Here is a 23,863-nt window from a genome sequence, read left to right on the forward strand (position 1 = left end):
TCCTTCCTTCCTTCCTTCCTTCCTTCCTTTCTTTTCTTTCTTTCTTTCTTTCTTTCTTTCTTTCTTTCTTTCTTTCTTTCTTTCTTTCTTTCTTTCTTTTCTTTCTTTCTTTTTTTTGATGGAGTCTCACTCTGTTGCCGAGGCTGGAGTGCAGTGGCGCAATCTCGGCTTACTGCAACCTCCGTCTCCCGGGTTCAAGCAATCCTCCCACCTCAGCGTCCTGAGTAGCTGGGATTACAGGAGCACGCCACCACACCCAGCTAATTTTTTGTGTTTTTAGTGGACACAGGGTTTCACCATGTTGGCCAGGCTGGTCTCGAACTCCTGACCCCAAGTGATCCACCTTCTCCAAAGTGCTGGGATTACAGGCGTGAGCCACCATGCCTGGCTGGGGATTCAATTTCAATATCAATTTTGGTGGGGACAAAAACATTCATTCCCCGGCTTGGGGACTCTGGGTGACAAAGGGCCCTCTGTCTCTCAAATCTGCCCATCCTGAGACGAGAGTGGACAGATGGGGGAGGTGCTGCCTGCAGGGTATGGTACATTGCCCTCCTTCCACAGCCTTTGCCCTGGGAACACCAGAGCCTGCATCGGTCACCTTTGCAAACATCTTTGATTGAGGCCAAGTGCTGGGATATGTTCAGTTGGGGAGGTTACACAGCCTTGTCTGGTGGGGGATGATACTTAGCTTTCTCAGGAAAACCCCAGTATTTTTAGGAACAAACAGTTTGTACCCCCCCATTTCTGGTTTTGAAAAACCATGGGTCCTCTCCCATCTTGTTCATCTGAAACAGCCTGAGCTTCAGGAGGGGAGGAATGGGCTTGGGCACTGGGTCAGATGATTCCAGTGTTGCCTCTTTTTGTGTGACATTGGGCAAGACCTTGACTTTGCTGAGCCTCTTTTCTTATCTGTGAGACTGACATCCCATTGTCTGTCTCATAGTAGGAGAGGATGTGTCTAAATTTCCCAGCACCGGACACCGTAGGTCCTCATAGATGTTAATCCCTTTCCACTTGAGCTCATGGAAAATGATGTGATGCCATTTTAGGTGAGAGCGCTTTAAAAGGGCATTAGAGGCCGGGCGCGGTGGCTCACGCCTGTAATCCCAGCACTTTGGGAGGCCGAGGCAGGCGGATCACGAGGTCAGGAGATCGAGACCATCCTGGCTAACACGGTGAAACCCCGTCTCTACTAAAAAAAAATACAAAAAAATTAGCCGGGCGAGGTGGCGGGCACCTGTGGTCCCAGCTACTTGGGAGGCTGAGGGAGGAGAATGGTGTGAACCCGGGAGGCGGAGCTTGCAGTGAGCCGAAATCGCGCCACTGCACTCCAGCCTGGGCGACAGAGCGGGACTCCATCTCAAAAAAAATAAAAAATAAAAAAATAAAAAATAAATAAAAGGGCATTAGAAGTTTCTGTTGTGGACACGGTCCTGGTGATGCTGAGTGGGTGGGCAGTCTCTTTGTTAGGAAAACAGGTCCATGGGGGTGTCTGGTGCCTTAGCCACCCCATTTCTGGCATGGGGCTGTGGCCTCTGCCCCCAGGGTTGGAGGTGTGCGCTTCCTCTCCTGCGCACCTTCGGAATCTCTCAGGGGTTCATCTGCCTTTTACTTTTGCTTAGGGTTGTTGTCTCCCCCAGAACATACTGCTTTGGCTTCTCTTGTCACGCAGCTCATGGAATCTGTCCCCTGGTTGGGGGCTGGGGAGACTCCCTGACCCAGACTCGGTGTCCCCACCAGCTGCCCTCGTGGGTTTGCTTTGCCAGGTGCCTTGGTGTACACGTCCGTGTGCACTGCCCTTTGTCAGGCCTGTCCTTGCAGTCATCTGGAGGACCTGACTCCTGGAGGATGGCTGGTGGATCAGGAGACCCGTGTGGTGGCACTGGTGCCAGGCCCTATTTGAGGTTCTGGAAAGTCTTGGTCAGGGGATGTGACACAACTGTGACGTTAAGCAGGAGGAAAGGGAGTCCCTGCCTCTCACTGGATGTCATACAGACTTGGGTTGTCAGAGCTGCAATGGAGCCTTATCATCCCATCTCACCCCCTCGTTTTACAGAAGGGAACACTGGTCAGGAGAGGGAAGGCTTCCCTACCAACTACCACTGTCGTTCAGAGCCTCAGGCCCCGTGTGAGGCCCTCACAGCCCCATGTGTGGCAAGCGTGGGGGGCAGTGTGTTAGAAATACAGATTTATCTTTCTGTATTTTCTGAAACATAATCTTGAGCCACACTTACTTGGTTTAAGTTCTCTAGAGCTATTTGGGAGAGGATGGTGGGCGGGTTGTGGGTGGGGAGTTAAATCTGGTGTTTGTGGCTGTGCAGTTGGTGTGCATGTCGCTGTAGAGTGACTGAGCTGCACACGGTGCCATGCGCCCCCGCCACCCTCCCCCCGACCCCATGTGGGTGAGCAGCCCCTGCCCTGGACCCAGACCTGCACAGGCGCTGCTGTCTATGCTCAGGGCTATGCTTTGAGGCTTAGTTGGCAGGAACTTGCAAGCTCAGAGTAGGGGACCCACTGATGCTTACAGGGTGCTTGTGCCATGCTGGGCCCTAGGTTGAGGTTGGGATAGCAGCAGCAAAGGGGACGCACCCTCAAGGAGGAGAGGTGGCTGTGTGACAGTGGCTGGGCCGGTGGGCCGTCCCTCTGTCCACCCCAGGTGGAAGGCAGCTCTGGGAGTGGGCCACCTCTCCCTTGTTTCCGTGATAGCTCTGTGGCTTCTGTCTAGGCATTTTGGAGGACTGTTTTGATGCTTGGGAGGGTCACACCTAGCTTGGGTGGTCGGGCACCTCCTGTGAGAGGTGAGAGGACATGCAGAGAGAGAATGGCTCATTTATTTCACACTAAGAAACCGAGAGGTCGGCCTGGCCCTTTGTCCCCTGCCAGCAGCCCAGAGTTGAGGGCTGGGAGCAGGTGTCTTCAGCCAGGGTCAGGAGGACACTCCCTGTCCGTGGAGTTATGATGGCCTCCTATGGGCCCCACTCAGCCCCGAGAGCCCAGTTCACAGCAGACCCTGGTAAGTGAGTGCAGGAGCCTCTTGGTGGGGCTCTGGAAGAAGCATCCCAGTGGGCTGGAATGTTGTTTCTCTGTCTGAGCACAGGGGTTGGAGACCACAGCACTCACCCCAGAGGCCTGTTGGGCCTCCTTAGTCCCATTCTCTGTGTGATGGCCACTCTGCTTTCACCTCTGACTGAGGGGCATGTGGTGTGACAATCCTATTTGTTCACTGGAAGACCGTGCATATGAGAGCCAATACAAAATATTTTGCAGCTCTTGAGAGGTGGTAGTGGGTTTGCCAGCATAGCTGTTGTGGGCATGCAGTCAGAGTTCAGGTACACAGGGGCCTCCGAGAGTCAGGGGGGAGAAGGTGAGGAGGATGAGGAGAGCAGTGAGGTCAGTGTGAGCTGTCGGAGCAGCAGAGCGAGAGCCAGCACGACTGTGAAATCTAAACACCATGGGCTCCTTTGTTTTGCCTTAAAAAAAAAAAAAATCTTTCTCTGTTGATACTTTGTTGTTTGAAGAAACCAGGCAGTGTGGGTCCTTTTTAGGTCTGGAAATTGGCAACAGAAGGTGATGTGTGGTAAAATGACTGGGTATGGGTCCAGCCAAGCTCCAGGGCCAGGTATGGCCCGGTTAGCAAGGAGAGTAGCAGGGAGGCCAGGCTGTGTCTGGATTCATGACTGGTTAAGCAGGACCATCTCCCTGAAGACTCTGCTTGGTCTTTCAAGGGAGGGAGGGAGGCCCTTATTGAGCCTGTGAGTCATCCCTGCTAATGGACCTGGCCTGGAGTCAGAGGGAGACTGGGGCTTCCCACAGGTGGGTGCCTCTGGTAGCTGGGAGCAGGCCGGCATCCATACTGCTGAAGGCCCAGCCAGGAGCCGCTGCTCAGAGGAGTCCTCAGGGGTGTGCAGAGACACCCAGAGACAGGTCTTGCCTTTGGAGAGGATGGACTTGGCAACATCCCTGCCCCAAGTGGATACCCTCATGCATGAACAGTGATTGATTAAATAAAAGGAATAAGCCATCATGAGGGTAGAACAGTCTCCAAAAACATGTATCATATCTGGCTGCTGGCAATGGTAAGAAGAGACTCCTCGAGCACCTATGGTTTGGAAACTTTATTTTATTTTATTTATTTTTGAGACAGAGTCTCGCTGTGTTGCCCAGGGTGGAGTGCAATAGCATGATCTCGGCTCACTGCAACCTCCATCTCCTGGGTTCAAGTGATTCTTCTGCCTCAGCGTCCCGAGTAGCTGGGATTACAGGTGCACACCACTGCACCTGGCTAATTTTGTATTTTTAGTAGAGGTGGGGTTTCGCTATGTTGACCAGAGTGGTCTCGAACTCCTGACCTCAAATGATCCTCCTGCCTCGGCCTCCCAAAGTACTGGGATTACAGGTGTGAGCCACCATGCCCAGCCTGGAGATTCTAGAATGCACTCCCAAACAACCAATGGGCTGAAGGGGAAATCACAGTGGAAACTAAACATTTGGAAGTGAATGACTGAAAATGTTGCATACTGGAAACTTCCAGGATCTATTGAAGGTATCATCAGAGGCAAATTTGTAGCCTTAAATGGATTTATATAAAACCAAAAAAATTGAAAATACCTGAATTAAGAACTCAGTGCAGGTGACAGCAGAAAGAATATAGAGAAAGAGAGGACCTTTTCTGTCTAGATCATGGTGTTTGAGGAGCACTGGGGCAGGGAGAAGGAGAGAGCCTGGAAGGTCGGCAGGGGCCAAAGTAGTCTGGGGCCTCCAGACTAGGCCCTGAAGCATGTCAGCAGTGGACAGTCTCTTCTACAGTACATGTTGGCTTTGGCCCACAGCAGAGCCCAGGTGTTCTCTGTGCTGTCCTCTGAGTGCCCTGGGCTGCTAGGCAGAGGAACAGGAGCCTTCGTGGAAGGTACCTGGAACAGGGGCTGCGTGGTCCTCTTGGTAAATAGGCACTGGTAGGGAGGACTGCTGATCTGCACAGCTTATCACTTGCTTCATCGCTGGAGCTTCCTGGGGCTTGGTCTCGTGAAGGTGCGCTAGCACTCCTTATCTGCAGGGCTTCCAACGCCTGCGCTCTGGTCCTGACCCCTGCTGAGCTGAAGGCTTTGTTGGTTCTGCTGCTGTTGCTGCTGCTCTGACTCCACCACGTTTTCCCAACTTGGCCTCTGGTGGTTGAGCCATGACAGGAAAGAAGAGTGACCTGCAAGTATTTGTCCCTTAGTTGCTGTGACTTCTTGGAAACCTGCCATTACTCAGTGAGCTCTTGGCAGGCAAAAGGCCCATCTTTTTTGACATTCCATGTACTGGTTTCCTTCTCTTTTCTCTGTTTTGTCTTTGTTTTTCCTCACAATGAAAGTAGTTTTGTTGTTTGGTGTTCGTATTAATGTAGCGATGCCATATATTCATTATTAAAAAATTCAAAGTAGGCCAGGTGTGGTGGCTCATGCCTGTAATCCTAGCATTTTAGGAGGCCGAGGAGGGTGGATCACTTGGGGCCAGAAGTTCAAGACCAGCCTGGCCAACATGGCGAAACCCCATCTCTACTAAAAATATAAAAATTAGCCGGGTGTGGTGGAGGGTGCCTGCAATCTCAGCTACTTGGGAGGCTGAGGCACAAGAATCGCTTGAACCCAGGAGGCAGAGGTTGCAGTGAGCCGAGACTGTACCATTGCTCTCCAGCCTGGGCGATAGAGCCAGACTTTGTCTCAAAAAAAAAAAAAAAAAAGGTTCATGGCTGGGTGCAGTGGCCCACGTCCGTAATCCCAGCACTTTGGGAGGCTGAGACGGGTGGATCACGAGGTCAGGAGATCGAGACCATCCTGGCTAACACGGTGAAACCGTGTTTCTACTAAAAATACAAAAAATTAGCTGGGCGTGGTGGCGGGCACCTGTAGTCCCAGCTACTCAGGAGGCTGAGACAGGAGAATGGCATGACCCCGGGAGGTAGAGCTTGCAGTGAGCCGAGATCGCGCCACTGCACTCCAGCCTGGGCGACAGAGGGAGACTTGGTCTCAAAAAAAAAAAAAAAAGGTTCAAAGTAATGGAAAAATGACAGAATTTCTAATAATCAAGTAAAAGTTACCTGAAATTACCTCACACCCCTCTGTTAACCCCTTGGTGACTGTCCACCTGAAAGGGTATCTGAGTGATGGATGCCCTACCCCCATCCTGCAGTCAGGCCCTGCATGAGCAGGGGCCACACAGCCTGTGGTGTCTTACACTTGGGATTTCACCCTCACTGATGTTATTGGGCATTGTTCCCCTGTTAGTAAAAGTGGATCTATATTATCCTGGTTAATGGTGGCTTAGGATTCCCAGGGCTGCTGGGAGTGGGGCATTCCTGGGCCCTTGCAGCTCTACCTGTGTGAAGAAGGCAGGAGGGCAGGTGTAGGCCAGAGGCTTTGTCTTTGTGTCCTCTCAGGCTTTGTTCCCTGCATTTGGACGTGGCACCCTTAGGGTAGTGTGGTTAGAATGTGTTCCCCAAAGTTCATGTATTAGAAACTTGATCCCCATTGTGGGGTTGTTGGGAAGTGGGGCATAATGGGAGATGTTTGGGTCATGAGGCCATGCCCATAGGTATGAATTAATGCCATTCTTGCAGGAGTGGGTTTGTTACCACGGGAGTGGGTTTCTTATAAAAGGATGACTTTGGCCCCCTTTTCTTTGTCACCGTCTCTTTGTCCTTCTGCTGTGGGATGACTCAGCAAGAAGGCCCTTCCCAGATGCTGGCCCCCTGATCTTGGACTTCCCAGCCTCTGGAACTGTGAGCCAATACATTTCTGCTCATTATGAATTACTTAGTCTCAGATATTCCATTATAGCAACAGAAGTGGACTAAGGCAAAGGGTCACCACACAGACTGTCCTCTCAGGATTCAGTGGGTAAATGCAGGTGCTGCTGTGCTCTGAGTGCCTGAGCGCTCGGTGTTCACCAGTGTTGTACTCGCTTTTTTCATCAGAGGTGTTACGAGCACCTCTGAGAGGAAGAGCCGAAGGTGGACTCTGGAAGCATGGGTGGGCATACTCCCTGCTGTCCAGTGTGTCTGAGGCTGAATGGCACCTCTCAACTTGCCTGTCTCTCTGGGAGACAAAAGCTGCCTTCCTCCACGGCCTCGAGGTCCCTTTTCCCTCCCAGAACTTGGCTGGTCTTTTCTGGCATTGAGTGGAAGGTACCTCCCAGTGTTCCTCTCACTGATGAGTTAGCTGTAGATGTGCTGCCAGAGCCCATCTCATGGGCAGTTGGGGCTCTTGCCACTCCCTGCACTGGTCTGGGGGGACTGAGGTGGACTTGGTGACAGTGGCTGTGCTGTCTTCTAGGAGAGAACCTCTTTTATCTGATTTTGCTTGGGAATACCAGGTACTGGCCACAGTAAAAGTTCAACTGGGAGGAAGAGATGGTGGTAGCTGTGGTCATGGTGTCATAGCTAAACAGAGCCTTAATCTGAGCACCTTTCTGGGATGGATTTTAGGTATGTGGGGAAGAACCCTCCTTTACTAGGAGATCATGCATCCCCCATCCCCCCCGGCCTGGACTGCTCTCCAGCCCTTGGAGTGCGGCCTGGCGCGTGCCTGGCATTCCCCTTCAGATGGTCACGCAGACCTTCAGCATCTGGGAAGCCAGAGTGGGCACATCACTACCCATGGCCTGAACATAAGAAAAGTGAATGCACATTAGAGAGACATGTCACGTTGCTCTGCTGCCCAAGAACCTTTGGAAACCTCCTTCCTGTCACCTGTGCCCTGAACTATGCCCTGTCTGCTTGAGCCATTGGCTCTTCCTTGGAGATCCCTATTTCTCTGGTCAGCAGCTGTGCGGTGTTGGGGAGATGTTGGATATTGGGGTTGGTCTGGGTCAAAGGGACCAACTTCTGGTCTCAGTGCTGTGGCTGGGGTGACTCAGTGCATCTCTCTGACCTGTGGTTTCTTACTGGGAAAGTGGGACAATGAGGCCAGCCCTGGAGGGCTGCCAGCACAGACTGTCCCATTCACTCATCTCTGTCACCCACATTCTCATAGCCTGGCCTTGTCCCTGTTGTAGTGCTCAGGAACAGAAGCCTGAGCGGTGGCGCTTGCACCTGGCTGCAGGCAGGCTCCTGGGCTACAGGTTACGGAGGACTGTGGGCTGAGTGGACTCTTGGTCCTTTATCCTGCTGCTGCTTTCATTCAGGAACGTCTCGTTTTCTTCCTGTGCATTTAGAATGGAGAATGACCTTTGATGTGTGTTATTTTTTGTTTGTTCTGCCAGGGACCAGCCACCACTGTTGCCTTTTCAAGAACGGGGGAGTATTTTGCTTCTGGAGGCTCTGATGAACAAGTAAGTAAAGAGTAGTTGAATGAAATGGTGAAGAAGGGAATCTGAGCTGATTTCTGCTCAGAACCAAACAGGGTGTTTGGGGGATAGGCTGGGTTTCACCGGCTTCCTTGGTGGCTTTCAGCAACTAAAAAGGCCCTGATGGAGCTTGGGGGTACCCAGATCCAGGTCCCTTGCCACCCCAGAATGGGCCTCCTGCAGGTGCCGACCTCATGGCCGCATCTCAGAATCTTCACTGCTCAGGCTAGTGCTTAGTGGAAGGAGGCTGGGCTATGGTTGTCGTGAAAAGTTGCTTTTTTAGTTATTTTCCTGATTCCAAATAAATAAATAATGATTATTATTAATATGATCTTACTTTAGGCCTGGGAATATGGCCAATGTGACAAGAGCTTCATACCTCATTTAATTCTCATGACATCTCCATGTGGGAGATGAGGCTCTCTCATCTTCCCATGCTGTAGATGAGGAAACTAAGTCCCAGCAGATGCTAGAGCTGGGGCAGGTACTGGGGCCTGTCTCACTTCAGAGTCATTCTCCTGCCCTGGGAGCCTCTGCTCTGTCATCTGCTGCCCTTTGCTCCCAGCCCCCTTGGACACTTTTTGAGGGGTCAGCATTTTCAGTATTTTTGGCTGCAGAGAGAGGACTTTGTGAAGAGGTCCTATCCCACCTTGTCACCCTCTGCTCTGAGGCTTCATCCTGTCAGCCCTGGTGCCTTTTGCCCTGACTGCTAACCACCAATGACCTGTCTCCTGGCAGGCATCCTGCTTCTGGGGCCTAGTTCAGACCCTGGCACTGGGGAGGCCAGGAGCACTGAAGAGTCCACCCGTCAGCAGTGTTTCTCCAGTGTCCGCATGGTCCTCTTGTCCAGAGAACCACAGCCCCTGATGAGGCAAGGAGGAAAGGGTGGCTGTTCTGTGCCACTGTTGACCTGATGGATGGCTGAGAATGTTTATTCCACCGCTGCCCAGTCTCTTAGCTCTGGCTGCTCAGCCTAGAAGAGTCCTATTGGCCTATATGAGTCCTGGTCTCAGCCAAATTTACCAATTTTGGTTGAGTCTCTTCCAGTAAGGCAGAGGGTAGTTGGAGGCTCTTTGACCACAGCCTGGATTAGAGACAGCAGGCATCTTCCCACACCAGCACCAGTCCTGCTCTAGCAGACGAGGGAGGAAGAAGGCAAAAGTGACTCCTGAGCCTTCCCTGAGCATGAAGCCTGGCTTATTGCTTAGAAGACAGGGAAACTGGTAACTTCACACAGTAAATAGAGTCATGGTAGAATCAACTGACATAGTAGGAGAGGCAGCCTGGTGGAAGGTAGGTCCAGCAGCGCTGCCATCAGCTCCCAGGCTGCCTGTTTAATATCTACTCTGAGCTTTTTCAGAGTGACATTGGCATTGTCTGTTTGCATTCATGATAGCCACTCTACTGTTAGGAATTTATTCAGCAGTTAGATTTGCAGTGACATGAAGACCCTGTAAACAAGGGTGCGTGTGTGCTAACGTTCTGTTTGTAAGGTGATATGTGCACGACCCTAGACGCCATCCATCTGGGAGAGGAAACAGTGGAGCTGCTCAGAGAGTGGTGAGGAGCCTCCTGAAGAATAAGGCTCACAGCTGTGTCCTGACAGACAAAGATGGTGTCCAGGGCATATGGAGTGTTCATCTTGTGTGGATATGGTGGTTCTTCTGTGGCCTCAGGTGACCGCTGGCCACACACTCCCCAATTCTCTTGTGACGCCCAAGCCAGCCATCCTGGAAGTGGCCCTGGAAGCACACCGTCATGCATGGCCAGCAGCCTCCAGCAGGGAGCGCTCTTGCTCCCCAGCCAGGTGCCTCCCTCAGCTGTGTTCAAGGAGCTGAGGGACATGGTCCTGTTGATAGGAGGACACCCAGAATAGGACGTGTTTTTCATGGCTGAGTTAGCCTTGGGATGATGAGTGTGTTGTTGAGTACTTCCTGTGTGCCCGCGTCTGCCAGGCTGTCTCCTGTGAGCCTCACAGCAGCCCCATGAGATGGGAACTAGGCTCATCCCCGTCTCGCAGATGCAGGAACTGAGGCACGAGGTTGAGTCCCTTGCCTTGGGCCATTCAGTAAGGAGTGTTCTGGCCTGGAGTCCATGTGTTAACCACTTCTCACAGTGTAACAGGCCAGGCCACCGCCCGCAGGAGCTTCTATTTTAGTTCAGAGGCAGATGATAAACAATGAAAAGGGGATTAAATAACTCCCTACTCTGATGCTATGAAGGAAGTAAATAGAGGGCTATGATGAACATTCACAGAAGGCCTCTCTGAGAAGATGGTGCTGTTGAAGCAGACACTTCAGCCTGCAAAGGAGCCAACCCCATGAAGCTCGGGCCTGTGACACCCTAGGGAGATGAACCAGCAAGTGCGAAGGCCTGGTGGTGTCACGCTGTGGTAGTCCATCCTGGTCACATCCAGGTCCTCTTGAGGCCTGTCCACAAAGCCTGCTCCCCAGGGAGGTGGGGTAGGTCCCTGAATTGAGTTGGGGTGTCAGGTGGGGACCACTATCCCACCATGGCTCAGAACTTTGGGCATGGCCTCTAAGCCCATTTCCTCAGTGAGGGACTGGCAAGGGGATTTTCTCCTCCTGACTTGGTGTGCCTGTTGGTTTTGGCAGGTGATGGTTTGGAAGAGTAACTTTGATATTGTTGATCATGGAGAAGTCATGAAAGTGCCAAGGCCCCCAGCCACACTGGCCAGCTCCATGGGGAATCTGGTAAGTGGCTTGGCAGGCATGTCCTGAGCTGTGTGACTCTGGTGGGCTAGGTCATGGTGAACAGCTCTGGGCTTGGAGACGGTGAGGGAGGAGGTTTAGGCCTGTCTCGGGAAAGGGACCCTAGTAAGATCTTGTCATTTACCAAATACTTTGGAAGTTGTGGTGCTTTGTTTTCCATCTAGAGTGAACGAATAAGACACAAAGAGGCTGTTACAGCAAGCTGCCGGGTGCCCCAGACCTGTGCCATTTGGTGGGAGCATGTTTCCATGGCATCTGCTGCTGTTTGATTGAGGCCTTAGGAGATGAGGGACCCGTCCCATACTGAACCCTGGGTCACGGGACCCAAATGTGGGGCTCCTAGAGAGTTCAGGGCCTGAAGCCACAGCTGGGACAAATGGGAAAGGCCCAGCCCTGTTGCTTTCACTTCCCTCCCTTTTTTTTTCTAACCATGGAGAGGAAGTTCCTCAGCCACAAACCATTTTTAGTACCTCTGTTGGTAAAAGAATATTCAGTATTCCTGAATTTAAATAGTTAATATTTTTGATAAATATTTGGGGAAAAAATTGGTAACTGATACAGTCTCATTAAATAAGGTCATATTCACCTTGGGCTGAAATAAATATTGAAGCCAAGGTTGTGGAACCTTGAGGGTTTTAAGCTCCTATGGCCACAGGCTCTTCAGATGTCTCTCCGTTCGACCATAGAGAGAGTGTGGCCTCCCCCACACGGATACTGGCCCAAACAACAGGAAGCCGCTCACCCAAGGCCTCCAGCAAGTCAAGGCTGGGGCCCAGAATAGAACTAGGAAGCCTCCTGAGTCTGTCCCAGGGCTTCTGTGGCTGCAGCAGATAGACCCTCCATCTCCCCACCCCAGCACACACACATGCCCCCTGTTTTGTGTCCTGGGCTGCCTCTAGGCATTGGCCCAGTTGGGATTTATGGTTTTTCTTACAAGGGTTGCCGTCCTGGCTGGTCTCTTGGCTGTCCTCTGTACTTGCTAATCCGTGGCCAGTTTCCAGCTTTTGGGTTTGTTGGGGGATGACTGGGCTGCATGATGCACTGTTTGCTGCCAGTTCATCTTCTACCCAGAAAGGCATTTCACACTGCAGGGTTGAGGCCCCTGGGACCCAGCAGACCTCTAGGTCCCTGCCCTCTTTCCTGTGAATCCCTCTCTATTAGGCACTTCTGGTGAGCCACAGCCAAGGCCTTTTATGCTCGCTACCCTGTTTATTCCTTATCTCATCAGAATGAGTGGGTAAATATACTGCTCAATTCACAGATGAGACACCTGGGGCTTAGTCACCTTCCCCAGATGCCTGGACCTGGGGTCCCACCAGGCTGACCCCTCTGAGCAAAGCTAGAAACTTAGGTGGCAGAGGACTGCTGGCTGCTTTTCCGCATTTCAAGGGAGGGCACTGACATCTGCCGCTTGGGAATGGTTAATATCTACCAGCTGGGGGAGAATCCCATGTTCTTACAGCTATTAGGAAAATAACTTGCATGAACTGCTTCTTGTTCCTTTAGTCCTGGCTCAGCAATGGAGTATGGAGCACCTTTGCTTCCCAGAGCTATGAGTGGGGGATCCCAGCATGGCAGGATGGGGCATGAGTGGGTGAACAGCTCGGCAGTGCTTAGAGCAACCACTTGTTCCCATACTATCTACAGACTCACGTTGGAGTTGTAGTCACAGCTCTGCCCACTGGCCCTCACTGCGTGGGCCTCAAACAGGGGAAAGGATGTGGGTCCTGGGGTCAGAGAACTGGGTCTGAACCCTGGATGTGTGGCCCCAGGCAAAATACCTGGTCTTCCCAAACCAACATTTCCACATGGTACCTGAATACCCCCATAGGCAGGCTCTGACAAGAACTTTGAGATCCCCGCCAAGTGACTTGTTAATCCTAAAATCATTCTTGGTTCAGATCGGACCTCTTTTCCTTATTTGTCATAAGCCCCTCTGAGACCCTGAGTGGATGTAAGTCCTCTTCCAGATACACTTTCACTGACACACACATGCCATGTGGTGTCAACCTTCAGGACTTCTCTAATCTGAGGACTCCCAGGCCAAGAGGAGAGCTAGGTTTTTAGTTTGTTTTGCCTTGTTTTATTGTGATACATACATATATAACACAAAGTTTACCAATTTAACAATTTTTAAGTGTACAATTTGGTGGCATTAAATATATTCACAGTGTTGTGCAACCATCACTGTCTATTTCCAGATCTTCATCTTTCCAAACTGAGGAGAGCTACTTTTTATAACACTGTTCAGTGGTTCAGTTTTTCTTCTGAGATAGGAAGGGAAGCTGATGAGTGTGCTCTCGCCCTTCTTGCCCAAGGGCTTCCCTGGCACTGAGACCATATCTGGGGACTGGTTCCATGGCTGGCCAGAGTGACTCAGCCCCATAGGGAGCCCAGGAGCACTGCAGCCATGTCTCAGGAGCTTGTGAGTCTGATGAGCCTCTGTCCCTCCAGCACTGTCCATGTACTGGCCTTCCAGTAACCCAGGGTTTCTCACCCTCAGCACTATTGATATTTTGGGCCAGATCATTCTTTGCTGTGGGGGGCCGTTCTGTGCATTGTGGGATATTTAGCAGCATCCTTGGCCTTTACTCACTAGATGCCGGTAGCATCTTCACCCTCCCCCCAACCCAAGTTGTGACAACCAAAAATGTCTTCTAGGCCAGACATGGTGGCCCACACCTGTAATCTCAGCACTTTGAGAGGCTGAGACTAGAGGATCGCTTGTGCCTAGGAGTTCAAACCAGCCTGGTCAACACAGCAAGATCCTGTCTCTACAAAAAAATTTAAAACTTAGCTGAGCATGATGGCACTCCCCTGTAGTCCTAGTCACTTGAGAGGCTGAGACGGAAAGAGCGCTTGAGCCCAGGAGTTGGAGGCTATTGTGAGCTACGATCATACCACTGCACTCCAGCTTGGATGACAGAGTGAGACTCTGTCTCTGGAAAAAAAAAAAAGTCTTCTGATGCTGCCAAATGTCCCTCTGGTGGGCAGAATTGTCCCCAGCTTAGAATCACTGCAATAAGTCTTGCCTCAGTGGGGAGCCCAGAAAAGAAGCTGACCTAGCAGTGGGAGGAGTGTGGGAATGTGTCTAGAGATGGGGCTGTCTTAGCAGTGGGAGGAGCACGGGGATGAGGTGGGAGAGGGGCATGCAGACAAGGACTGCTATTCCAGCAGCCCTGAGTGTGAGGACTCTGTTCAATTGGGCCAGATTTGGGCTCCCACCACCAGCAGCAATAGTGGCCCAGGTGTCTCAGCCTGGGTTTCTAACAGAAGTCATTTTGTAGGAATCTTGTTTGGTCTCAGTCTTCTGGAGGTGATGGTAAACAACCAAAAAAAAAAAAACCTTTTGCCTTTAGCAACTACTTGGTTTTCTTCACTTAAAAATTGGAGAGTGTTTTTGCCTTTCCTGACTAAAGGCTTCCCTGGCTCTGGGAGAATATCTGGTCAGTGGTTTGGTGGCTGACCAGTGTGGCTCGACTTCTCAAAGAGCTCATGGGCACCATAGCCATGCCCCAAGAACTCATGAATCTAATGATCCTCTGCCTACATCAGCTCTGTCTACGCCCTGGGCCTCAGGCCCTGAAGCCTTGTGAAACACTCCTGGGCATTTGGGGATTCTAGGAAGCCCATTGGGCAGGTGTAGGTGTTGAATTCCTCACCATGCCCCCATTCCAGTGTAGCAGTCGAAAGCCAGAGGGGCAGACCCTGCATGGACCCCCTACTTTACTTACCCACTAGCAGACCACGGCAAGGGCAGCCCTGTGAGCCTATGATGGTCCTTCTGCCCAGGAAAACCCCCTGCCCATGACCCTTTCTCTGACTGCAGTACTTCAGCTCTCAGATCTTGGAATGAAGGTTGTCCTTGAGCCCACTCTGAATAGAGCTCTGTTCACTGCAGAGCTATTTTCAACCTCTGGTTGAAATTCACAGCTTATTTTTAGGCACATTTCATGTTGAAAAGCAAAAGCCATTTCCCAGCCATTCAGAACGAGAATAATGGGTTCCATTTTCCCTCTATTCTTGGCTGAGTTGTGCATGAGGAGGGATTTCAGGGCTTGTGGCTGGGGAACCTTCTCTGCTTAGAAGATTGCAGATGAAGGATTCCAGGCCATGTTCTGGGCTGAGGGTGGACAGAAGCTCCATGTTTTGCCTTGTGACATGCTACAAGGCTAGAGGAAGGTTAGAAGAGCCATTTGCAGGCAAATGAGCACCTCCCAGAGGGGCTTGAGTGTGGGCAAGGGATGGGAGCCCCTGGGAGTGGTCTGCATTGGGTGCCCGTGCTAGTGTTTTCAAGGGTCTAGTGCTTAGCTCTGTTCCCTGCCACAGCCCAGGCCCCCTCTACTCTTGTCCACCCTCTTGCTGTCTGTTCTTTGGGGCCTGTCCCCGAGGCATAAAGACCCCTGTATCTTGGCTGACCTTGAATTTAACACCTCCCAAACCCCCGCCACTATAGGATGGACTTCTGCTCAACCACAGAAGCATTTTTTAACCACTTTTTAAATAGCAAAAATGCATTTGCTTGATTGACTTATTTTTGCCCTCCTTCCAAATGTCTGAGGGCCCATTATGCAATGGGGAAGAAAGGTTGCGCTGGGTGGGGTGGGAGGAGAACACAGAGTTCTAGGTAATTCAGTGAAATGGGAGGAAAAAAACCCCCACTTTCTGAGTTCTAAGGGTTGGCTGCTGTCCGGTTCACACATTAACCTTGAGTTCTAGGGCTGAGTGCTTTTCTCCACTCACCTCTCAAGATCTCATTTTAAGGAGGAAAGCTCATCTGTGGTTAAGAGCCTGGGTTCTAGCTTCCAGCCAACCTGTGATTAAATCCTTTCTCTACCCTGCCTGGGGTGTGGCCCTGGGAAAGTGGCCAGACATCTGTGAGGCACGGTTTTCTCCTCTGTCGTTTGGAGAGAAGCTGGGCCCTCCTTCATGGGATTTCATGCGTGGTGCATCTGCCTGGCACATGACAAGTGCTCATCAAGCTTTAGCTATTTTTTTTGAGTCAGGGTCTCGCTCTGTCACCCAGGCTGAACTACAGTGGCACAATTGTGGCTCACTGCAGCTTCAACCTCCCAGGCTGAAGCGATCCTCCTGTCTCAGCCTCTTGAGTAGCTGGGACTATAGGCGTGTGCCCCCACACCCGGCTATTTTTTTTTTTTTTTTTTTGAGACAGAGTCTTGTGCTCTCACCCAGGCTGGAGTGCAATGGCGTTCTCTTGGCTCACTATAATTTCCGCCTCCCGGGTTCGAGAGATTCTTGTGCCTCAGCCTCCTGAGTAGCTGGGAATACAAGCATGCACCTCCACTCCTGACTAAAATTTGTATTTTTAGTAGAGACGGGATTTCATCATGTTGGCCAGGCTGGTCTCGAACTCGCGAGCTCAGGTGATCCACCTGCCTCGGCCTCCCAAAGTGCTAGGATTACAGGCGTGAGCCACCGCACTTGGCCTAATTTTTAAAATTTTTTGTAGAGAAAGGGTCTCCCTGTCTTGTCCAGGCTGATCTCAAATTCCTGGGCTCAAGCAGTTCTCCTGCCTCCACCTCCCAAAGCATTGGGATTATAGGTGTGAACTACCATGCCTGCCCCACCAAGCTTTAGCTACTTTAAAAAGGGTTCTTTTCCCCTCCCTGACTGAAAGCCAATCCAGGAGATTATGTGTTCAAAACTTGCTGGGGTGAGGGACAGCGGGCAATAATGGGAGCACTTATAATTTTCCATGTTGACCCCTCTCCGCAGGTCATTGTAGCGAGGGCCAGTGAGGTTTTTAGACCCTTGCAGGCATCAAAATTGTGTTTCTTGATGGCAGACCCAAGTCCTCTGTGCTCCCAGATGAGAGAGCAGATCTGTGAGTGGGTGGAAACAGACTTGTCCTTCTGCCATGGAATTCCTCAGGACAGGATGCCCAGGATCCCCAGAGCCTCAGTGCTTGAACTGTCCTCTGGAAGAGGGAGGTGGGTCATTTGAGAACATCTAACCTGAGCCTCATCCGTGCCGAAGGATGGCCTATTTCTTCTTCCTAGTTCCTCTGATACTGAGAGTAAAGCACCAGCCACCTCCTGTGCCTGTCCTTCAGCTCCCACATTTCTGTTTTGGGGCACTGCCACAGGGGTGGGCTTCACTTAGGGGTTTGTGGGACCCTGATTCCTGGCCTAGAGATTCTTGGCACTAGATCTTCCCTTATGCTTTGGATCTGGGGGTCCTGGGTGCCTGTGGATTTTTAAGATCTGGGTTCTCACTCCAGGTGCCTTGCCTGAGGAATTAGAGGGTTGGAGAAGCAGGGAGAGGAGACCCATTTCCACCTCATCTGCCTCATAGATTTTTAAAAATTATTTGTATACATTTCAGAAGTACAAGTGCAGTTTTGTTACTTGGTATATTGTGTAGGGGTGAAGTCTGGGCTTTTAGTGTAACCATCACCCAAATAATGTACATTATACTGGTTAAGTATTTTCTCATCCCTTGCCTCATAGATTATGTGTTAGTCTGCTCAGGATGCTATAACAAAATACCATAGACTAGGTAGATTATAAATATAGAAATTTTATTTCTCACAGTTCTGGAGGCTGGGAAGTCCAAGCAAAGCACCAACGGGTTTAGTGTCTGGTGAGGGTTTGTTTTCTGCTTCATAGATGGCTCCTTCTCACTGTGTCCTCGTGTGGTGGAAGGGGCTAGCTAGATCTCTGGGGTCTCTTTCATAAGGGCACTAATCCAAACCTGATGGCTTCACCCACATGACCTAATCACCTCCCAAAGGCCCCACCTCCTAATACCATTACTTTGGGGTTAGGATTTCAACACAGGAATTTTAGGGGACACTAGCCCTCAGACCTTGTGGCAGATTTGCTTCTCACTTGGGAGGACTTGGGTCGCTTAATGAGAACACAGATTTATGGTTTGGCATTCGCTTTCTGTAGAGGGGAGAAGTGTGGATTCAAGGGATTCTTAGCAAGAGCGGTGTTGTAGGTGTTTGGAGCAGGAGTGAACCCCAGATTTACATGTCTTAGAGAAGAGCCTCTCCCTTCTCCACTTGACCCCAATCCTGGCATCTAATGTTTTCAAGACCATTAAAGTTGGTAGGATGCAGTGACTCACACCTGTAATCTCAGCAGTTTGGGAGGCTGAGGCAAGAGGCTGGCTTGAGCCCAGGAGTTCAAGACCAGCCTGGGTAACGTAGTGAGACCCCCATCTCTTAAAATAACAATACCGTTAAAGGGAACTATTGGCTTTCTGCCTGCTGCAGGCAAGTCAGAAGATGCCCAGGCAAGTTACCCAACTTGGAAAAGGCATGGCTTCATGGGGCCCAAACCCCCAACACCTCAAGCTGCCCGTGCTCTTGGGCTCAGGGCATCTCTGGGGGTCAAGATGTGCCTATTAATGTGTTGTGGCTCTCACTTTGCTCACACCCTTTGGCTGAATAGCTGGCATTGCCCACAGTCCTTTTTATCAGTGTGAATGAGAGCTTGGTGGAAATGGCAAAGCAGACCCTCTTCTAAGGGGCACCATTCCACCTCGTGTGGCTATTGTGGGGCTTTGCCAGGGCCAGCTTTATGGGATGACTTAGGAACAGTGGGGGCTTTCTTTTTCATGTTTCCTGGGACTTACCAGGTGGCCCATCTCTGGCTCCTGGGGGAAATTCATTCCTGCCCCCTATGCCACACAGAGGAGGAACTTTGAGCCCAGAGGTGACCTGTTGGTGAATAGCCTGGGCCCCAGCCAAGTCCTTGTCTCTGGGATTGAAGTGCAGGAACACTAATAAGAGACCCCGACTGGAAAAGAGCAAGGGGGCGTCTCCTCATTTCTCAGTGGGAAAAAGGAGCCTAGCATCCTCACCCCTGGGACAGATAACCATGCCTTCCCCTGTGTGTGTGCACATGCATGCTCATGTGTGGACCCCTGTCAGTGCTGCTTCAGGGTCTCCTGGTGTCTACATTCCCACAATGCTCTGTCAAGTGCACCTCCCTTGTACTCATCCGTGTAATCCCCCTGCAGACCCTGTGGTTCCAGTTCTGTGGGGCATCTCCGGATTACATGGGATGTACTGGGGCTGGGCACAGCATGGGGGATGCCAGGGATCTAGCTAGGCACCTTCCTGGTATGAGAACAGGCAGCTTACAAGCATATCTTTCCTGGAAAGGATTTTCAGGCAGCCCCACTAGGAAGGTGGAAGGTAGATACTAGAAACTTCTGGCTCTGGGAGCCACTTCAAGAACTTAGTTGGCAGTAAGAGCTGCGCTGCCCCAGTGTGCTGGTCTGAGCCGAGGCTGGGACCCAGCCTGAGGTGGCGTGTCTCCTGTAACCTCACGCAGGTTGTCTCAATTCTCTGCACCCCGATTTCTCCCCAGCAGTTGACATTGTGTCCTTTGTGCATTTTTCATTTCATGGGCTCACTCTGCAAGAGACCTTCCTGCAGAAGAGAGGCCACAGCAGCCTTTGCTTTGGGTGGCAGGGGCCTCCAGATAAGATGTCCCCTTTCATACTCGGGTTGCATTTTCCTCCACCTTTATCTCAATAGAATTCGTGGAAAGTGCTCTGGGTTTCTTAGTTTCAGTGGTAAGAGAGTGGATACTAAAAATAAAAAAGATTCAATATTTGTTACCAAACTACAGGTTTTGTTTTTTTTGTTTGTTTGTTTTTGTTTTTTGAGACGGAGTCTCTCTCTGTCACCCAGGCTGGAGTGTAGTGGCGTGATCTCGGTTCACTGCAACCTCTGCCTCCCGAGTTCAAGCGATTCTCCTGTCTCAGCCACCTGAGTAGCTGGGATTACAGGTGCACACCACCACACCGGCAAACTTTTGTATTTTTAGTAGAGACAGTGTTTCACCATGTTGGCTAGGCTGGTCTTGAACTCCTGACCTCAGGTGATCCACCCACCTCGGCCTCCCAAAATGCTGGGATTGCAGGCGTGAGCCACCATGCCCAGCCCCCAAACTACAGTTTTGGGGCTTGAAACAGAGTACCTTTGGCCAGTGGCTGGTGAGTAATGTGGTGTTTGCAAGATCCAGGAGCACCAAAGATGCCAGTGCTCCTGGAAGTGGGGCCACCCAGGCCCAGGGCAGGGTCCCAGCTCCTTTTTCATCCAGAGGCTACCACTGATGTTATTGCCAGGTAAATGTTAAATAGTCACTATGTTTCCCACGAGGGAGGAGTTGCCTTTGATACGCACGAGGACAGCATTTGCAGAAATCCATTAGGAGATGCTAGTTGGGCTTCCCAGGCAGTGATGGTGAAGAGACAGGCCTTTTAACATTTGACAGTTATCGTAGTAAGCCTCCTGCAGTGGTTCTCAAACTTTAGTGTGCCTCAGAATCACTCTGAGGGCTTGTTAAAACACAGCTTGCTGGGCCCCACACCCAGAGTATCCGATTTAATAGGGAATTCACATTTCTAACAGATTTCTAGGTGATGCTGATGCTGCTGATCCAGGGACTCACTTGGAGAACCACTGGTCTTTTGGAAAACAGTCTAGCCTATTGTGACCATGGCATCCTGGGCAGGGGAATTAGGGGAAGAAGTAAGTCTCCTTATCTTCGAAGTTTCTATGACTCGTCGTGGGTACAGCTTAGGGGAGGCAATCAGAAAATCAGTGTCCTTCGCAGCCCGCTGTAGTCTGCTGCTTTCCAGAAGAGGAAAAGGGTATGACCTTGGTTCTTTTTTTATGTGTTTGTTTGTTTGGTTTTGGTATTTTTTGAGACAGTGCCTGGCTCTGTCACCCAGGCTGGAGTGCAGTGGCGTGATCTCGGCTCACTGCAACCTCCGCCTCCGGGGTTCAAACAATTCTCGTGTCTCAGCCTCCCGAATAGCTGGGATTACGGGCATGTACCACCACACCCGGCTAATTTGTTGTATTTTTTTAGTAGAGATGGGATTTTGCCATGTTGGCCAGCTGGTCTTGAACTCCTGACCTCAGGTGATCCACCCACCTTGGCCTCCCAAAGTGCTGAGATTACAGGTGTGAGCCACCACGCCCAGCCAACCTTGGTTCTAATCTCAGTGCACTGTTTAAAGAAAGCCCAGTCAGGCTTGGTGGCATGCATCTGTAGTCCCAGCTGTTCAGGGGTGAGGTGGGAGAATTGCATGAGCCCAGGAGTTCAAGGCTGCAGTGAACTATGATTGCACCACTGCCTGGGTGACAGCGTGAGACCCTGTCTCAAAAAGAAAGAAAGCAAGAAAGAAAGTCCAGTGCTGCCTCGTGGGCCCTTTCAACCCAAAGGCATCTACCAAGTCTCTGTTTACAACCAGACAGGCAGGCATGTGGTTTTATTACCAGCTGAGGACATCAGTAGTAAGGAAGATGGGACTCGCTGTGTCTCTGCTGTGAGCCTCTGCCAGGCCTGTTGTTCTGTCCTGCCTTCTGTCCTGCCCCTTAGTACTCCTGCCATTAGTCCAGTCACCTATTCTTGGATCTGTGTTCTCCAGGCCACCTGTCTCCCGTGTTATCCTTGGTGTCTCCCTTGCTGTCTTGATGTCCTGTCTCGCACTTCTCACCCTGCACATGTGGATGCCTAGGCCAGCTCCCATCCTTCAGACAGCCTGCTAGGCTTTAGGGAAGCAGATGGTGAGAGTCTCTGTCTGAGCCGGAGATGGCTTGGGTGTATATGGCTTAACATTGGAACCCCAGATGAAGGTCTTATTTGCAGAGCCTCTTTTTTTTTTTAATTTTAATTTTTATTTTTATTTTGAGACGGAGTCTAGCCGTTCTTGCCTAGGCTGGAATGCAATAGCGCAATCTCGGCTTACTGTAACCTCTGCCTTCTGGTTCAAGAGATTCTTCTGCCTCAGCCTCCTGAGTAGCTGGGATTACAGGCCTGCCACTATGCCTGGCTAATTTTTGTATTTTTAGTAGAGACAGGGTTTCACCATGTTGGCCAGGCTTGTCACAAACTCTTGACCTCTGGTGATCTGCCCGCCTTGGCCTCCCAAAGTGTTGGGATTACAGGTGTGAGCCACCATGCCCGGCCTGCAGAGCCTTTTGAAGAGGTGCCTCGAGGTAGCAAGAGCAGAAACAAGCCCTGAAACAGCGATTAGGGTAGAGGTGGCAAGGTTGGAGTGGAAGCCAGAACTCCCTTCTCTGAACTGCCCCCTTGAGGGGCTAATGGTGTTTCCTGTCACTAGAAAAATTCCCATCCATTCTAAAAGCAAGTAGGTTCCTCTCCAGAGGAGAGTTGCATGATGTTGAGGAAGGAAGGCCTATTTAATGACTTAAACCAATGGGAGGTGTGTTCTCAGACATCCAGGGAAAATCGTATTAAGACAATCACAGTATCAGGAAGACAGAGCAACCTGACTCAGGAATCCAGACAAAGTCTGGAGGCCCTTGGGTCCAGCTCTGTGTGCATCAGTACACATTTGGCATATAAACCCAGGCCCACACACTCCTTTGAGAGCTTCGTTATCTCTTTCAAGAGTTCCAGAACTGTTTTGGGTTTTCCTTTTCCCCTGGCAGCCAAAGCTTGGGCTCAGGGTTATTGGAGATTCCACATGTGCGTGTGGGGAAATGAACCTGAGTCACAGGACAGAAAGTGGAGTCTCAACACTGTGATGCTTTCCTACAAGGCACACATGGCTCCAGGCAGAGCCAGGCTGCATGCCTTGAAGGACTTTTTGCTTCACACACTGGGGCCACTGCTATGACACTGCCTTTTTGCCGATAGTGATGACAGGCAATCTAAAGTCCCATCATCACCTCTCCACAGGAGAGCCCACAGAGGCCACAAGAATCGTCTTGTAACAATTGTTTGCTGCAAAGCAGAGAGGGTAGACAAGAACCGAGGGCTTTGGCATTTAAGGATCTTTCTTCCCTTTTATTCTGTTCTTTTGTTTTCATTCTACTTTTTTTTTTTTTTTTGAGACGGAGTCTCGCTCTGTCGCCCAGGCTGGAGTGCAGTGGCGCAATCTCGGCTCACCGCAACTTCCGCCTCCCGGGTTCACGCCATTCTCCTGCCTCAGCCTCTCCGAGTAGCTGGGACTACAGGCGCCCGCCACCACGCCCGGCTAATTTTTTGTCTTTTTAGTAGAGACGGGGTTTCACCGTGGCCTCGATCTCCTGACCTCGTGATCCACCCGCCTCGGCCTCCCAAAGTGCTGGGATTACAAGCGTGAGCCACCGCGCCCGGCCTCATTCTACTTTTTTAAGCTCAGAAACCTGAAAATGAAATAAATGAGCCACAGGTAGAAATAAACCTGTCTCTTAAGTCTGACTGATTTTTGGGGCCACCATTGACTGCTCCTAGTGGTGTTGCGCTCATCCTTTTAGTCTCTTTCCAGATGGCACCTCCTCCATGCAGCCTTCCTTGGGAGGCCAGCAGCAGTGAGTTCTTCCTGCTCCACCTGCCCGGAGCACTCTCCTACCTGGAGCAGCCCCCCTCTCCTGTTGTCTGTTATTTACAGACCTAACTTTTCTCCCTGGAGGGCTGGAGCCTTGCTCTTGCCATGGTGCTCAGTATGTGTCTGGCACATAAAAAATGCTCAGGAAGTCAAAGCATTCTCACGTCTGTGGGCAGCATAAGTTGAGTGTGTGAGGCTAGAGGCGGGCTGTCTTTCCTTTTGGCATTTTTGATGGTCTCAGACTAAAAGAAGGAAGCTACCTTCTGGCCTTATTTGTCAGTTTTGGGGGGCAGATGACATGGGGTGGTGTGGGCAGTGGCGGGGCAACAGAGGGTGGTAGCGTCTGCATGCCTAGACTAGAAGTTTCAGAACTTCTTTTCATTTTAAATGGAAAAAAACCCTTTGTGGTTTTTATTTTCCAGATTGGACAGCAGCATTGCCATGTGGTGTAAGGGTGTTGGATAGTGCTTGTGTTTATG

The 23,863-nt window shown here is 50.9% G+C and overlaps 1 protein-coding gene across 5 annotated transcripts in view; it reads left to right on the forward strand.

The window, feature by feature from the left end:
- POC1A (POC1 centriolar protein A) overlaps positions 1–23,863 on the forward strand; it is a 79,795-nt gene that overhangs the window by 21,442 nt on the left and 34,490 nt on the right. For 3 of the 5 annotated variants that reach the window (XM_032161376.2, XM_058442622.1, XM_058442623.1), the window contains 2 exons: positions 8,245–8,313; positions 10,944–11,042. In XM_032161376.2, the coding sequence (XP_032017267.1) occupies positions 8,245–8,313; positions 10,944–11,042 (168 nt within the window). Of the gene's footprint in view, positions 1–8,244; positions 8,314–10,943; positions 11,043–20,451; positions 20,528–23,863 lie in introns of those variants that run through there. The other 2 variants (XM_058442625.1, XM_032161377.2) reach the window with 2 other exon arrangements.

This window comes from Hylobates moloch, unplaced genomic scaffold (assembly GCF_009828535.3).
Source record: "Hylobates moloch isolate HMO894 unplaced genomic scaffold, HMol_V3 SCAFFOLD_8, whole genome shotgun sequence".
NCBI lineage: Eukaryota > Metazoa > Chordata > Mammalia > Primates > Hylobatidae > Hylobates > Hylobates moloch.